Source organism: Chlorocebus sabaeus, chromosome 23 (genome assembly GCF_047675955.1).
Source record: "Chlorocebus sabaeus isolate Y175 chromosome 23, mChlSab1.0.hap1, whole genome shotgun sequence".
Lineage (NCBI taxonomy): Eukaryota > Metazoa > Chordata > Mammalia > Primates > Cercopithecidae > Chlorocebus > Chlorocebus sabaeus.
Genome location: NC_132926.1, coordinates 31,647,018 through 31,664,574, shown reverse-complemented (window position 1 = coordinate 31,664,574; position 17,557 = coordinate 31,647,018). Strand labels below are relative to the sequence as shown.

Sequence of the window (17,557 nt, the reverse complement as noted above, 5' to 3'; positions counted from 1 at the left end):
TAAGTTAACCAAAAAGTTGCAAAGATAGAGTTTCTGTGGGCCACTCACCCAGTTTCACCTGTTACCATCTTACATCGCCATGATATATTTGCCAAAAGGAAACCACTGGTACATTACTAGTAGCTTTATTCCAGACTTTAACTCCAGACTTTATTCATATTTTTAAATTTATTATTTACTTATTTAGTTTTTGAGATAGGGTCTTGCTCTGTGGCCCAGGCTAAATGTAGTGATGCAATCACGGCTCACTGCAGCCTCCACTTTCCAGGCTCAAGCAATTCTCTCACCTCAGCCTCCCAAGTAGCTGGCAGTACAGACGTGTGCCACCATGCCCAGCTAATTTTTTATTTTTTGTAGAGATGGCATCTCCCTATGTTGCCCAGGATGGTCTCAAACTCGTGGGCTCAATCCTTCCTCCTGCCTCGGCTTCCCAAAGTGTTGGGATTATAGGCGTGAGCCACTGTGCCCTGCCTTTATCCTATTTCACTAGTTTTTATGTTAATACCCTATTCTAGTTCCAGAATCCAATCCAGGATACCACAATGCACTTAGTTTTCATGCCTCCTTAATCTCCTGTCCTTGACTTTTTTTTTTTTTTGAGATAGCGTCTCGTTCTGTCGCCCAGGCTGGAGTGCAGTGGCTCGATCTCGGCTCACTGCAAGCTCTGCCTCCCGGGTTCACGCCATTCTCCTGCCTCAACCTCCTGAGTAGCTGGGACTACAGGCACCTGCCACCACGCCTGGCTAATTTTTTGTATTTTTAGTAGAGAGGGGGTTTCACTGTGTTAGCCAGGATGATCTCCATCTCCTGACCTCGTGATCTGCCCGCCTTGGCCTCCCAAAGTGCTGGGATTACAGGTGTGAGCCACCGCACCCCGTCTGTCCTTGACTTTCATGACAAAATTTTAACAGTTTAAGGAGTACTGTTATTTTGTAGATGTCCTCTAACTGGGTTATGGGTTTTTAGGAGAATATCAGAGGTGAACTGCTCTTCTTATGTCAAACTAGAGTATGTATCAATGGATTTTTCACAAGTGACATCAACCTCAATTTGGTTAAGTTAGCGTGTGCCAAGTTTCTTCACAGTAAAGTTACTATTTCCCTCCTCCATATTCTGTTCTTAGGAAAGCAAATCACTAAGTTCAACCTACACCCTAAGGGGTGGGGAGTTCCACTTACTGAAGAGGGGAGTATCTACTTATATTATTTAGAATTCTAAGATTTGTACCTTCTCCCCCATTTGTTAAAATAATCAGTATCAACACCCTCATTTATCTTATGCTTTTGGCTTAATCATATCCTTTTTTAAAAAATAATTTTTTTTTTCTTTTAGTGAGATTGGGTCTCACTCTGTTGCCCAGGCTGGAGTGGAGTACAGTGGCACAATCACAGCTCACTGCAGCTTCGACCTCCCGGGCTCAGTCTCCAGAGAAGCTGCAACTGCAAACGTGCACCAGCATACCAATTTTTTTTTTTTTTTTTTTAAGAGATGGGCGTCTCGATATGTTACTCAGGTTGTTTCTGTCTCAAGCCATCCTCCCACCTCGGTCTCCCAAAGTGCTGGGATTACAGATGTGAGCTACTGTGCTTGGCCCACACCCTCTAAGATGAAGGGATTCGGCCGGGCGCGGTGGCTCATGCCTGTAATCTCAGCACTTTGGGAGGCTGAGGTGGGCGGATCACCTTAGGTTGGGAGTTCGAGACCAGCATGACCAACATGGAGAAACCCCGTCTCTACTAAAAATACAAAATTAGCCAGGCATGGTGGCACATGCCTGTAATTCCAGCTACTCGGGAGGCCAAGGCAGGAGAATCGCTTGAACCTGGGAGGTGGAGGTTGCTGTGAGCTGAGATCATGCCATTGCACTCCAGCCTGGGCAACAAGAGCGAAACATCTCAGAGAGAAAAAAAAAAAAAAAAGATGAAGGGATTCAGTGGGACACAGTGGCTCATGCCTGTAATCTCAGCACTTTGGGAGACAGGCAGGAGGATCACTTGAGCCTAGTTCAAAACCAGCCTGGGTAACACAGTGAGACCGTGTCTCAAACGAAAAAAAAAAATTAGCCAGGTGTGGTAACACACGCCTGTAGTCCCAGCTGCTCAGGAGGCTGAGGTGGCAGGATTGCTTGAGCCCAGGAGGTTGAAGCCGCAGTGAGCCATGATCACACCACTGCACTCCAGCCTGGGCAAGAGCCAGACCTTCTCTCAAGAAAGATTGAAAAAGGTTGTCCAAGGTGGAAAGAGACTTGTGGAGCACAGTCTGTACATCCAGACAACGGATTATCATTTGGCAATAAAAAAGGAACTTACATGAGACCACACAAAGTAGATTCCACTTAGTCATGCACCAAATAATGTTTCAGCCAACAAAAGACCATACATTCACCAGCGGTCCCATGATTATACTGTATTTTAACTCTACCTTTTCTAAGTTAGGATACACAAATAGTATTGTTATAATTGGCTACAGTATTCAATACAGTAACATGCTGTACTGACTCCAAGCTTAGAATCAACAGGCTGTATTATCTAGGTTTAGTTTGCACAAAATCACCTGACCTTTCTCAGAATGTATCCCCATCATTAAGCAATGCACAATTGTATATGAAATGCCAACAGGCAAATTTATAGATGGATTAATGATTGTTCAAGGCAGGGTAAGGAGTGACTGCTAATGGGTTTGTTTTGGTGTGTGGGGGTGGGGGTAGCAGGACAGGGTGTGAAATGCCCTAAAGCTCATTTTGTTTCATAATCTACAGTACTAGAAATCATTTTATAGGTGAATTGTATGTAAGTTACCTCAATAAGGCTGTTACCTAAAATGTGTGCAGCTTGAGTCAGAACTCTTATCCTCTTGTAAGCTGTGACCTTTGCCAAGTGACTTCCCATGCTGGTTTTCTTGGCTGTATGATGGGCATAGTTGTATCTTTTTCATCAGATTAAGATTCAATGAGATTAACATCTCTAGCAAGGTTTGGCATTAACACTCATCACAGTAACCCCTTGTCTCAGAACCCATTTATTTGCTTATTCCCTCTACCTAGAACACGCCATCAAAGACTGAAAGCAGCATCCCCAAATTTTCCCCTCGTTGGTTTCTTTCCTCTACAACTGACTACCTCACTGGTCTCATCTCTCCAGCCTGTGACACACAGCATCCTCTCCACTGGGCCTCACTAATCCTACCCAGCCACCAGCCCGTCCTAACCATGGCAGGCACCATCACGGGGCCTTGTGGTAATCCCTTGCAAAACAGAGTACCATCTGGTGTCACTGGGTACTCAGAGCCACATGCAAGTTTCCGGAAAGCAAGAACTTTTCTTTTTTATCGCTGATGAAAATAGGACTTGGTGTGTATTTGTGGGGTGACAATCTTTATGTACTTTATGTACTGATGTGGAACAATCTCCAAGATCTGCCAAGTGAAAAAAAGCAAGACACAGTAGAGTGAGCTCCCAGCTTTGCACAGAAGGTGTGGGGGGAGAATGCACACCCACGTGTGTTTATATATGGCATGGGTCTGGAAGGCTCCTCTTCGCTTCAGGCTACACTTGGATCCACAGTTCCCACTCTGACTCTTTAAGAATTGGTCCATTTTTAGAACCAGTATCTCCACTCAAAACGAGGTCTCCAAAGCCTTGGTCTGCTTTAGATGACCAAGGCAACTTAATGCTGCAAGTAGCATGGAAAAGACCCCAAATGCAGCACCAAAATCTCAGCTCTCCTCAGGCACCTTCTCCCAAGAAGCCAAATAGGAGGAAGAAATCAAATGCCCGAGTAGCCCCTGATGAAGGAGAAAAGACTGGAGTTCAAACAGTTTACACGAAGGCAATTTATTAACAGAAAATATTTTGAGGAGTCTTGTTCACAGACGGCGACCACGGCGACCCCCCTTCCTGCGAGTGCTGTCAGAGGGGATGGGGGTGACGTCCTCTGTGTGGAGGAAGAGAAAGTGTCATTGCCTGGAGCTGGATGGGAAGGGCCCCCAGACCTCCCTAGACCAATGGCCTAACCAATCAGCAACAGATCCTGCTGCTCCCCAAATGACTCCCCAGTACATAACAGATGGATGTGAACGTGAAGCGGCCCCATCTGCCAGTTCCTCGAATTTCCTGACGTGGTCTTAACTCACTTTCCAGAAAGGGAAACAGAGAGGTGTGCAAGATGTCAGAGGCACAGGAGAAATCCAGCTTCTGACATTTAGCCCACCATCTTCTCTAGAGGAAAAACCCTTTGGACAGGGTAATTGCAACTGTCTCCTTTGCATTAAGTAAAACGATACTGAAAAAAGTCTGAAAAAATCTTTCAAGGTTGGGTGCAGTGGCTCATGCCTGTAATCCCAGCACTTTGGGCTTCGGGAGACTGAGGCCGGTGGAGCGCCTGAGGCCAGGAGTTCGAGGCCAGCCTGGGCAACATGGTGAAACCCCTCTCTCTACCAAAAAAAAAAAAAAAAAAAGGAAGCCAGATGTGGTGGCACACACCTGTAGTCCCAGCTACTTGGGAGGTTGAGGTGGGGTGGTGGGAGGATCCCTTGGACGGATCTGCCCAGGAGGCGAAATTTACAGTGAGCTGAGATTGTGCCACTGAACTCTAGCCCACACAACAGAGTCAGACCCCATCTCAAGAAAACAAAATTATCCTTCAAGTAGGACACGGTAGGAACTTTGGCCTGGGGCGTCAGCGTACGTCTCTACTAACTGCACAGAAACAACGTGCAGGAAAGAACTAATGCCCCCTTCCTAGGAGCTGTAAGGAGCCAGGAAATCACAGGCATGAGTATTAATAATGGAGGCTGGCACCCCCCGACTTCATTTATGGTTGTCACACGGCTGGCATGCCCTATCGATATTTAGTGGGCAGATACCAAAAATGGTGAACATCCTACAACGCAGGAGATGGCACACACAAAATGCTCATTGCAATGCCCTCAAGAACGGAGGAAAGGACAATTCATCTCTTGTCAGTTTTACCGGCACCAGGCAGTGGAGGACAGAGATTCACAAATGAAACAGGATATTCACATCAAGGTGACAGAGATATTAAGGGAGAGATTTTTAAGTCAGAAGGTGACTCTTGTAGCCTCCCTTAACAAACTTAACTGCCAAGAGCGACCAGACCAGCCGCTGCGCATCCACTGGGCACAGCATGTGCTTTTTGGGGCTGATGCTTCAAAACAGATCCAAGCATTAGCTAGAGAAGGGCACCTACCAATCCGCCCAATCTTCATACCCGAGCGGGCAAGGGCTCTGAGGGCCGACTGGGCCCCAGGTCCAGGGGTCTTGGTCCTAGAAAATGGAGGTTTAAGTTAAGAAAAGCCTTTGGCCAAGTCAATGAAAGATCTCCTTTCTAAGATTCCAACACCCCGCTAGTTCAGAGGTCTGCAAACTTTCTTTAAAGAGACAGGGCTGGGGACAGTGGTTCACATCTGTAATTCCAGCACCTTGGGAGGCCAAGGCAGGGCGGACTGCTTCAGCTCCGGTGTTCAAGACCAGCCTGAGCAACATGGTGAAACCCCATCTCCACAAAAATACACAATTTAGCCAGCGTGGTGGCGCTACTACTAGCAGACTACTCAGGAGGCTGAGGTGGGAGGACTGCTTGAGCCTGAAAGGCAGAGACTGCAATAAGCTGAGACAGCACTGCTGCACTCCAGCCTGGGGGAGAGTGAGACCCTGTCTTAAAAAAAAAAAAAAAGAAATAGAAAAAAGTCAGACGGTAAGTATTTTAGGCTGAGGGGCCACTATGGTTTTGTTGTATGTTCTGACCACTGTCTGGCCTGTTCACCTAATAGTCATCTAGTTTCATGCCCCTCCCCCCACCACCACTCAAGGCCAGGTCCTTCCCCTCTCCTACAGGACTCCACCTCTTCCCCTCTGACTGTACCTCATGCCACCCTTTCCTTCACAGGTGCCCAGGTTCACCCTCAACATCAAGACCTTTCTTTGCAGTTGTCTCTAGCTGGAATCCCCTTTTGTCCTTCCTTCACTGGAAGAACTCCGGACTCATTGAGACCTTAGTTTAAATTACACTTTATCACCAACTCCTTACTTGTACTTCCCAGCATTTGTCACAAATGAAAAGCACATACTCCCTGGTGCTCTGTTGTTTAAAGTCTGACTCTCCTACCAGCCTAGGGCCCACACAAGGAGGGGAGAGACCATGTCTATGTTTCCTATGTTTCCCCCATCACTCTCTTCTAGTACCTGAAACACAGCTCCTGGTATACAGTGGGTGCTCCACACTGAGCTGCTGGGGGTGTACAGAGGAGCCAATTATTAAATATGTATATGACTAAAATATCTTGTTCAAGGTCACGACGAAAAACCCAAACCTCAAATCCAGGTGCTCCAGCACCCAAGCCCAGCAGGTTTTCGACCACCCAGTCATCCCCTCCGCATCTCGTACCTATTTCCTCCTGTGGCCCGGAGTTTGATGTGTAGGGCGGTGATACCCAGCTCCTTGCACCTCTGGGCCACATCCTGGGCAGCCAACATAGCAGCATATGGCGAGGATTCATCTCGGTCTGCCTTCACCTTCATCCCACCAGTCACACGGCAAATGGTTTCTCTGGGGACAAAAGCACAGGGTCATTTCTTCCTTGTCCAAAAAGGAGTGCTTACGATATCCTAATAAGTGAAGAGCACCACAGCTCAGTCATGTTGGAGGATGATGGTCATGGGCTCTACCCTCATGGAGTTCAGTCCAATGGGGTTGAATGGCCCAATATAGCTAAACTTAGCATTAACACTTTATATATCTACTTCTGCATTTAATCCTCACATATCACTCCACGAGGTAGATACTACTGTCCTCATTTTACATATGAGGAAACCGAAACTCAGAATTTGAGTGATTTCACACAAGTCACAACAACTTGCTAAATGGCAGTCGAACCCACATCCAGAGCTCACTTGCAGTCCACTGCTGCTCCTACAAAGGGAACTAAGGAAAGAAATTCCCAAGAAACCAAGGATTCAATAACCATCACACTATAAGGACAAAGAATGTTGTCTCCTCTCTTGTAACCCCTGGGAAATCACAATATTTGTGGGATAAATGGACAAGCGTATTTTCTTACCTGGATAAAACAGCATTTCTTTAGAGAGAACCCCCTCCACTGCTAGCCCATCCCAGCCATTGCTTTCCTCAGCCTTTTGCCAGCTGGGTGCCTCTCCACCCAGGTACTCACTTGCCAGAAAGGTCAGTGACATGGACAAAAGTGTCATTGAAGGATGCAAAGATATGGCAGACACCAAATACATTCTCTCCTTCAGCCACCTGAGGTCCGAGGCTGATGACCTGTTCTTCCTTCTTTTCCTTCCCCTTTCGAGGTGCCATTTCTGAGTGGAAGGAAAAGAATCTCAAGGTTAACAGACAAAACATTTCCAGAATCCCTTTCCCCTGGCTATTAAAGAAAACCCTAAGTCTTGCTTCATGTCCCTGTCTTCTTCCATCCAGGACTCTGCTATATTCTCTCATCTCTGCCTTACTAAAAGTTCTTTCTCCTTGCACTCGGAGGGGTGTCAACTGTGGCCATATAGCAAAGTACCATGAGAAGTATTCTTTCCCCAGAAACTATCAACAGCGAAGCTCACAGCACCTACAGGATAGAAGCCTAGGGATCTAGCAGCAGATGCCTGAAGGCTGCATCCCAAAAGGCAAGAAGAAACCCAAGACCAATACCTACCAATGTACTGGTAACACCATTCCAAACACCCTTTATGGGGCGAGGGAGCTGCCTGACTCCTGCATGAACTCCTCAGCTTAGAATTCAAGGGTCCCTTACCAACACAGCCCTCAAGCCTCTCATCTCCTGTTTTCCTGTGCTCCACCTGATCCCTTCAAAAGCCCAAAATGCAATTGATTTGATACCCACAACTATTTAGAACTAAATCTTTCACCAACATCAAATATCAAAGGCACTAAAATACATCCAAAAGGCAGGGAAATGGGAAAGACCCATCCCAGAAATCTGATGGGTCTCTGAGACCAAACAACTCTAACCTATTATGGCCTTGTAAGTGCAATCATACTGTCACAGGATCTAAGGGAGGGAGAAACTGACAGGAGGAAGGCAGGTGAGAATGAATGAGAAAGTGGAAGACTAGGAGAAGACGGCTTCCGGCCTAAAGACCCAGGCCTTCTGAACCTCCTGGTGTTCAAAACAATTTCTACACCACAAATAACTACCCCAGTCTGTCTCAGGTGTTCCTAGATCTCTCCTGTGCCTTCCCTATATAAACTTTAGTGTGTGACCACAGTAAGTACTTCAAGTGTAAGTCTTGGGTGTACGAAGTTAACTGTTCCTATCTTCAAATCAGGCTAATGAACACGACGAAGTGCGTTAACTATCGTAAGGAACGCGCCACAGAAGAGAAGACTAAGGTTCTACCTGGAGAAGCATAGAAAGGCTCCAGCAGATCTCAACTACGTAAGCATGAGTATGTTTCGGCATGGTGGCCATTCAGTAAATGCCAATTTGCCGTTTCTCCGTCCCTAACACCCCTATAGTAATGAGCCGAGTGGTCATCGGGGGTATATAAATGCAGGGCAAGCACACAGCAAACATTGGTGCTGGGCCCTGAGCGCCTAGAACTTGCAACGTGCCCAACTCAGCAACGGAAAGAATTGCCCAGATTTAGAAGCATCCAATACAGGGCGAGAATTTTCCCTGCTTTCCTTCTTTGAATGATCACTACAAATCCATGGGATCGGTGCTACTGTTACTCCTATACTGCAGATGAGGCAAGGCAACGAGATTAGGCGCGGGCCTGCGATAATCAAGAAAAAAGTTGGCGAGATAGGGGTGGGAACCCACGTCTGTCCCGGGTTCCCTCAACTACGCTGTGCCCCTGAAACAAGGCCGTGGCCGTATTGCGGGGCCGAGGCCTTAAAAGGTTGGACCCACACTCACCCTTACTTCGCAAGCTCCTCCCTGAAGCAAAACCGGCCTTCCGAGACCAGGCGCGAACTCAATCCCGAGTTGGCCAGGATCCAAGTGGGCCAGCCGCGCGTCTCTTGCCCGGCACCTAGCTCAGTTCCCACGGAAAGACCCCAGTCTTTCGTTCCAAGCCCCACAGGGTCCCCCTGCTGCAGGATGCCCCCCGATTGTCGCGCCCGGGCCTCCTACCTGCACGTCGTCTCCAGACTCCAAACCGGAAAGAGAGAGTAGGAGAGGGAGGAGCGACGGGTCACTTCCGTGTCCCGGAAGTATACCTCTGAGGTCACGGGGCGAGGTCGGCTCCCGGAAGACGCCGCCATTATTGCTTCCAAAGAGTTTAAGACTCGTCATAGGGAAAGACGGTTTATTACTTAAGGGAAAGCGAAAAGAGGCAGAGTGGCTGGTTGTCGCTGCGAGCGGGTCTGCCTAAGCGACAGTACGAAACGGCTACACCCGCGGGGTGAGGTGGGCCTGTATTCCATGACGGCGGTGGGCTGGCTAGACATACTTCCGCCCTCCTGACTCCCGCCCTGGCAGCCTGGGAGCGGCAGCGCCCCTTGTGTGGAGCAGGGGAATAACAACAACAAAACGGCCTTTTTAATTAAAGCCAGGGTGGTGCCTGCGTCTAGTCCCAGGTACTTAGGAGGCTGAGGATCGCTTGAGCCGAGTAGTTCGAGGCCAGCCTAGGCAACATAGACGGGGAAAACCACCGTGATCACGTACTTTGTCATACTATATAATGGGAAAAATAAGAATAAATTATTCAATATGTATTTACAGACCGGTCTGGGCTAAACAGTTTATATGCATTGCTTCATTTACTCCTCAAGACATTGTCAAATAGTTTCGATTTCCTTCTTACAGATAAAGGATGTTAACTGAGAGCACACCTTTGCAGACGGTTTGGAATTCTAGTTTCAAAGCCCATGTGTTTAATAGCTACTTCCACGTAGCCCTTTAATAACTATATATTTTTTAAAAAATTTATATATTTATGTATTTATATATATATTTTTATATATGTGTATATATATAGTTATTAGAGGGCTATGTGGAAGTAGCTATTAAATATATATGTATATTGGGACGAAACCTTGCTCTGTGGCCGAGGCTGGAGTGCAGTGGCACAATCTCAGCTGACCGCGACCTCCGCCTCCCAGGTTCAAGCGATTCTCCTGCCTCAGCCTCCCGAGTAGCTGGGACTACAGGCGCGTGCCACTACTCCCGGCAAAATTTTTTTTTTGTATTTTTAGTAGAGACGGGGTTTTACCGTGTTGACTAGGGTGGTCTCGATTTTCTGACCTCGTGATCCACCCGCCTCGGCCTCCCAAAGTGCTGGGATTACAGGCGTGAGCCATGGTGCCCAGCCTCTAATAACAACATTGAAGGACCTTGGAGGTTTGGGAGAATATGTCGGAGCTGTGGGGAAGGGCCAAGAAGTGTACCTCACAGAGCTAGGCAAGCAGTAGATACATTTTAGCTATATACTATATGTAATATTTATATGGACTATATACAGTATTTTTGTATTACATACTATATAAATATTATAGATATATTTTTTATATATTAATATATCCTGTGGCTGCAGCCTGGGTGACACAGCGAGACCCTGTCTCAAAAAAAAAAAAAATTCACTCTGCTAAACTGAAAAACTCATCATACCTTCTTTTTTTTTGAGACAGAGTCTGGCTCTTGTTGCCCAGGCTGGAGTGCAGTGATGCCATCTCGGCTTACTGCACCCTCTGCCTCCTGCGTTCAAGTGATTCTCCTGCCTCAGTCTCCCGAGTAGCTGGGATTACAGGTGTGCACCACGTCACCCGGCTAATTTTTGTATTTTTAGTAGAGACGGGGGTTCCACCATGTTGTCCAGGCTGGTCTCGAACTCCTGACCTCAGGTGATCCACCCGCCTCAGGCTCCCAAAGGGCTGGGATTACAGGCATGAGCCATTGCACCCGGCCTCAACATACCTTCTTGTTGCATTGCATTTCTTCCATGATGAGTGACGTCAGACATCTCTTTACCGATTGTTTTAACCATTTGCATCTGTTCTGTGAAATGTCTGTATTTTTTGAAGGAGAGGACTTTTTTGTTTTAAGTAATGAGCTTCCCAGTATGTTAGCAGAGACTGGAGTATTGTGGAGTGAGTTCCGCTTTGGTTAAGAGTTGTATTAAACAGACCTCCAAACCTCACATGGTTTCATGGAGGGAGCAGGCCTTGATCTTATGGCTGAAGGCAGCCCACACAATCACCTCAGGACAAATGTTTCCACAGGGAAGCCTTATCTTTATCCCAGAAACCATCAAAGTCACTGCTTTCAAACTCCACTTTATTTAATCAACATATTTATTGTTTCTGCAGTTATTAGCTATGAGTCTTTGGGCAAAATTGTAACCTCTCTGGGCTTCAGTTTTCTCATCTGTGAAATAGGGATGATAATAGTATATTTATTTTTTTATTTTTTATTTTTTTTGAGACAGAGTCTCGCTCTGTTGCCTTCTCCTGCCTTAGCCTCCCTGGTAGCTGGGTCTACAGGCACACACCACCACGCCTGGCTAGTTTTTTTGGTATTTTTAGTAAAGACAGGGTTTCACCATGTTGGCCAGGCTGATTTTGAACTCCTGACCTCAGGTGATTCACCCCCCCCTCCCCCCCGCAGTCTTCCAAAGTGCTGAGATTACAGACGTGAACCACCGCACCCAGCCAATAATAGTACATTTTAAAATGTATATTGAAAACTGCGGGGCTCAGTGGCTCACACCTGTAATTCCAACACTGTAGGAGACTGAGGCAGGAGGATCACTTGAGCTCAGGAGTTGGAGACCAGTCTGGGCAACATGGTGAAACACCTTCTCTACAACAAATAGGAAAATTAACCAAGCATGGTGACCTGCACCTATAATCCCAGCTACTTGGGAGGATCACCTGAGCCTGGGAGGTCAAGGCTGCAGTGAGCTGTGATCACACCACTGCACTCCAGCCTGGGCGATAGTGGGACTCAGTATATATATTTTTAAAATGTATACTGAAAACCTGTATCTTTTGTTTTTTGAGACGGAGTCTTACTCCGTTGCCCAGGCTGGAGTGCAGTGGCACGATCTCGGCTCACCACAACCTCCGCCTCCCGGGTTCAAGCAATTCTCCTGCCTCAGCCTCCCAAGTTGCTGAGATTACAAGTGCCCTCCACCACACCCAGATAATTTTTTGTACTTTTAGTAGAGATGTGGTTTCACCATGTTGTCCAGGCTGGTCTTGAACTCCTGACCTCAGGTGATCCACCCACCTTGGCCTCCCAAAGTGCTAGGATTACAGGCATGAGCCACCACACCCAGCTGAAAACCTGTACCTTTATTGGGTGCTTACTCTTTGTCAGGCACTGAGATGCAATCATGGCATTTGAACTGAGACTTGAAAGTAAAGTAGGAATTAGCTATGTGAAGGTGTGAAGAATGGTCTGGGCAGGGAGAATAGAATATGCAAAGGCCCTGAGGTGGGTAAGTGTTTGGAGAGCTCAAGGAATTAAAAAATGGCCAGTAGTACTGGGCTGTCGTGAATAAGGGAAGAGGAATGGGGGCTGGGGCTAGAGGGGCGGCCCAGCCACTTTCTGTGGGGCCTCACCTCCCTGTTGCCCTGTGTTCCCCACCCCACCGCACCCCTGCACTGTCAACACTGCCAGCACAGAGGTGTGCTTACCCTCCCCTCTCAGAGTTCACACACTCAGGGAGCACTCACAGAGCACCTAGGATGTGTCTGATGTCGTAAATACTTGGGATACATCAGTGACAAAAACACTGGTCCCTACCCTCTCAAAGTCTACATTCTGGAAGGAAGGGCAGACATAATGTCTAAGTAAGCTTTCTATTATGTTAGAAGGTGGTCAGTCCCATGGAAAGAAGAAAAAGTTGGCTAGGCATGGTGGCTCATGCCTGTAATCCCAGCACTTTGCGAGGCTGAGGTGGGCAGATCACCTGAGGTCAGGAGTTTGAGACCAACCTGACCAACATGGTGAAACCCCGTTGCTACTAAACATACAAAAATTAGCTAGGGGTGGTGGCAGGTGCCTGTAATCCCAGCTACTTGGGAGGCTGAAGCACAAGAATAGCTTGAACCTAGGAGGCGGAGGTTGCAGTGAGCTGAGATTGTGCCGTTGCACTCCAGCCTGGGCGACAAGAGTGAAACTCCGTCTCAAAGAAAAAAAAAGAAGAAAGAAAAAGTCAGGCAAGGCGAAGGGTACTGAAGGTCTGAGGAAAGGGGCGGGGTGGGTGGCTGAATTAAACAGAGAGGACCAGGCAGCCTTGCTGAGGAGAGATTTGAGCAGAGCTGTGAGGTGGAAGAGGGAGCCAGCCTTGCTGGTATTTAAGGGAAGATGGTTATGGGCAGAGGGAACAGCATGTGCAAAGCGCAGGGGCAGAAGTATGACTGGCATGTTCTAGGGACAGCAAGGAGGCCAGGGTGGCTGGTATGGCGTGAGCCAGGGTTGGCAGGTGAGGAGATGTGACGAGAGGTTATTGAGGGTGGGGAGAGATTGTGTAGACCACGTAGGCCTTAGAGTTCTTTGGCTTTTACTGAGTGGAGCCACTGGAAAGTTTTAAGCAGAGAGTGACAGAACTGACTTCTGTATTAATAGGTGCACTCTGGGTGCTCTGTGGGGAATAGACTCCCAGTGGGGTGGGGATGAGGGGCAAAAGTAGAAGCAGGGGTGAGGGGCAAAAGTAGGAGGTTTTTGCAATAAAGCAAGTGAAAGATATTGGTAGCTGAGATGGAGGAGGCATCGGTAGAGGGAGAAAGAAATCATTAAGATTTGGTTTTATTTTGAAAATGGGGGCCGATCACTTCTCAATCTTTTGGCTAAGATTGAGTGAAAATGGTGGGTGAGTGCAGTGGCTCACGCCTGTAATCCCAGCACTTTGGGAGGTCAAAGTGGGTGGATCAATTGAGGTCAGGAGTTCGAGATCAGCCTAGCTAATATGGCGAAACCCCATCTCTACTAAATATACGAAAATTAGCTGGGCGTGGTAGCGCACACGTATAATCTCAGCTATTCGGGAGGCTGAGGCATGAGCATCGCTGGAACCCAGGAGGCAGAGATTGAGATCGTACCACTGCACTCCAGCCTGGGGGACAGAGTGAGACTCCGTCTCAAAAAAAAAAAAAAAGAGAAAAAAAGAAAGAGAAAATGGATCCAAAAGGATTTACTAATAGATTAGACTAGACATGGGGCACAGGAAAAGAGTATTATCAAAGATGATTCTAGCATTTATAGCTGGAGGAACCAGAAGAATGGAGTTGCCCTCAGCTGGGGTAGGGAAGGCAGAGGGTGGAGGAGGAGGTTTTTAGGGGAAGATCAGATGCCCACTCGTAGGCCTGAGTTTGAGCTGTTTATTACATATCCAAGTGGAGCTGTCAGAATGACAGCTGGGATAGATGAATCTGGAACTGAGAAGTGGATCAGGGCTGGAGGTGTAAATTTGGGAGTCTCCAGCATACAGATGGTATTTAAAATCACAAGACTGATTTTAATCACGAGTCCCACCAAGGGGCTGCGTGTAGATAAAGAAGAGGCTAAGGACTGAGCGTCGAGAACATGGGGATAAGAGGAGAGAGCCAGGAAAATAAGCCGTGAACAGAAATGGGAGGAGACCAGGAGAGGGCACATCCAGAAGCCAACTGGAGAAATGCAATCAAGGAGAAGGGCGTGTGCACCTGTGCCATCGCACTTAGAGGTCAAGGATAACAAGGGCTGAGGATGACTGTTGGATGTAGCAACATGAAATACTGGGGACTTTGACAAGAGCAGCTTGATTGGGGGGCTGGGTGGGGGAGTGCAAAAATGTGAATGGAGTAAGAGAGGGAGGTGTGGACAGCTTTTTCCAATTTTTTTTTTTTTATGTATTTATTTAAAGACGGAGTCCCTCTCTGTCGCCAGGCTGGAGTGCAGTGGTGCGATCTAGACTCACTACAACCTCCATCTCCTGGGTTCAAGCAATTCTTGTGCCTCAGCCTCCTGAGTAGCTGGGATTACAGGCACACGCCACCACACCCAGGTATTTTTTGTATTTTTAGTAGAGAATGCTGGCCAGGATGGTCTCAATTTCCTGACCTCGTGATCTGCCCACCTCTGCCTCCCAAACTGTTGGGATTACAGGCATGAGCCAGCACACCTGGCCCAATTATTTTAAAAAAAATTTTTAAGGCCGGGCGCGGTGGCTCAAGCCTATAATCCCAGCACTTTGGGAGGCCGAGACGGGCGGATCACGAGGTCAGGAGATCGAGACCATCCTGGCTAACACGGTGAAACCCCGTCACTACTAAAAAATACAAAAAACTAGCTGGGCGAGGTGGTGGGCGCCTGTAGTCCCAGCTACACGGGAGGCTGAGGCAGGAGAATGGCGTAAACCCGGGAGGTGGAGCTTGCAGTGAGCTGAGATCCGGCAACTGCACTCCAGCCCGGGCGACAGAGCAAGACTCCGTCTCAAAAAAAAAAAAAAAATTTAATTTTGTTATTTTTGAGATGGAGTCTCACTGTGTTGCCCAGGCTGGAGTGCAGTGGTGCAATCTTGGCTCACTGCAACCTCTGCCTCCCAGGTTCAAGCAATTCTCTGCCTCAGCCTCCATGTAGCTGGGATTAGAGGTTTGCACCACTGCACCTGGCTAATTTTTGTATTTTTCGTAGAGATGAGGTTTCACCACATTGGCCAGGCTGCTCTCGAATTCCTGACCTCAAGTGATCCGCCCCCCTCGGCCTCCCAAAGGCTGGGATTACAGGCGTGAGCCACCGTGCCTGGCCCTCATTTTTCTTTAAATACTGAGTCTCCCTATGTTACCCAGGTTGGTCTTGAACTCCTGGGCTCAAGTGGTCCTCCCACCTCGGCCTTCCAAAATGCTGGGATTACAGGAGTGATCCGCCATGCACAGTTCCTTCATAGACAGCTCTTGAGTTTTTCTGCAGAGATGTGCCAGGGGGCAGATGGAGAATGGGGATGTGGGATCAAGAGGTTCTTTTTTTTCAAGGTTGCATCAATAACAGATATTTTAACACTGCTGGGAATAGTCTGAAAGTGAAGGAAAAACATGCCGGAGCCCTGACATTGAGCAGGCAATAGGTAAGGGCCTCTGCTGCACATGTGGAAGCATCGGCTTTAGGCAGGAGTGTGGACAGCTCACCTCAGGTGCTAATGAGGAAGGAAGATGGTGGGGGCAAATGTGGCAGCAGAAGCTGGAGAAAGTTCTCATCTGGGAAGTGGAAAGCAAGCAGCTTCCTCTCAACAACCATAGGAGGTAGAAAATGTTTAATCCCCCCGTGTTATAACTGAGGACACAAGTAAAAGATCAACAGCTCTAAGTGGGGCACCAGGATCTGGGCCCAAGCAGTCTGACTCCAGAGCCCCAATTCTTGTAACCTCAGGTGCAGGCGTTTTGTAAGTATCTGTTGATTGGATGAAGGAAGATCAGGGAATTATCCTGGAGCAAGCAGAAGCCAAGCCCTTTCCTGGATCCTCAAGCTCAACCTGGAAGCCCCCGTGCTCCCCATTCTCGGAAGCAGCTCATGCTTTCATTTGTCCAGGAGCTCTATCCCCTCCTCCCCTTGAAGGGTAGTTTGCAAATGGAACAGAGGAAGGGTGGGAAGAAGCTGTGGCTCAGACAGGGTGAGTTTGCTCACCAAGAAACACAGCCAGGAATCAGACACCAACTGTGGTCCAGGTGGTCCTGGGACTTGGAGGGGGGACCTTCTCAAAAGTGTTGGCTGCCATGAAGCTGTCTTGGAGTCATGGGTCTATTGCTGGTCTGAGCCCCAGAACACACATGAGCTCTGGTCTGCATGTGTAAGTGCGGCACACAAGGGAGAGCGGCGCTGTGTGTGTCGGGGATTAGGCCAGGTGCACACCCTCCAGGGAAGGAGGGGCTACAAAAGGCCTGGAGATGGCTCCCTCTGAAGCAGTGCCCCTCTAGAGACCTGCAGGCTCCGTCCTCCAGGGCTGTAATTCACCTGCTCCCGTGCTCACAGGACTCACACGCTGTCTGCAAGCAACTGATGGGAGCCCCTGTGTGCCCCAGGACCTGTCATCTCAGCCCTCAGCATACAGTGACCGCGTCAGGGCCTTCCGCCAAGGGGCTTTGTCTAGCAGGGAATATGGGCAAGAAACAAGGACAAAGTAAGGAACGGGGGAAACAGAGGAGGGCTCTGGCTTGCTCAGGGGCCTCGCTGGAAGGCCCAAAATGGGAGTAGGAGCCAGCTGGGACAGGAAGAAGAGGGTGGGAGAGAACTCCCAGCTCACAAAACAGCCCGTGGTAAGGTCTTGAATCAAAGGGGAACTGGGATCATTCCAGGATTCTGGAGAAGTCCATGTGCTGAGGGGAGAGGGTGGGTGGGAGGTAAGATCAAAGGTTGGGCCTGGGCCTTGGGGGCGGTGGGTGAGAGATCTCCATCCCTCTGACCCAACGGAGGTAGATCCCCGGTTTGATCCTGGGCCCAACCCTGCCCGGTGAGGAAGGTCCAGGCGGGGTCCCGGGGTGCGGCCCCACCCACGGTGCGTGGAACACACGGGCGGGGAACGCCCGGTCTTCCCGAAGTGCCCTCTAGATGGCGCCGGATCTCCGTGCTGCAGGGGAAGGAC

The 17,557-nt window shown here is 48.5% G+C and overlaps 1 protein-coding gene across 2 annotated transcripts; it reads right to left on the bottom strand.

Moving 5' to 3' along the window:
• Positions 1–3,816: 3,816 nt before the first annotated feature.
• On the bottom strand, positions 3,817–9,219 carry RPS14 (ribosomal protein S14). 2 transcript variants are annotated; one of them, XM_008015005.3, is made up of 5 exons: positions 9,130–9,219; positions 7,189–7,339; positions 6,405–6,566; positions 5,208–5,284; positions 3,817–3,932 (listed from the first exon to the last, which is right to left on the bottom strand). In XM_008015005.3, exons 2-5 carry the CDS (start codon positions 7,335–7,337, stop codon positions 3,865–3,867), a joined length of 456 nt encoding a protein of 151 aa, XP_008013196.2. In that variant the 5' UTR covers positions 7,338–7,339; positions 9,130–9,219; the 3' UTR covers positions 3,817–3,864. The 2 variants fall into 2 exon arrangements, with proteins under 2 accessions (XP_008013196.2, XP_008013197.2); XM_008015006.3 differs by having other exon boundaries at positions 8,914–9,153.
• Positions 9,220–17,557: the final 8,338 nt, after the last annotated feature.

What these genes read in the sequence shown, in the direction of transcription:
- RPS14 (XM_008015005.3), bottom strand. Translation starts at nt 7,337, where the DNA reads ATGGCACCTCGAAAGGGGAAGGAAAAGAAGGAAGAACAGGTCATCAGC. An exon ending in GTCACTGACCTTTCTGGCAA is followed by an intron (nt 6,567 to 7,188) that starts GTGAGTACCTGG and finishes TTTTGTCCCCAG; the next exon opens with AGAAACCATTTGCCGTGTGA. An exon ending in TATGAAGATTGGGCGGATTG is followed by an intron (nt 3,933 to 5,207) that starts GTAGGTGCCCTT and finishes TCCTCCACACAG; the next exon opens with AGGACGTCACCCCCATCCCC.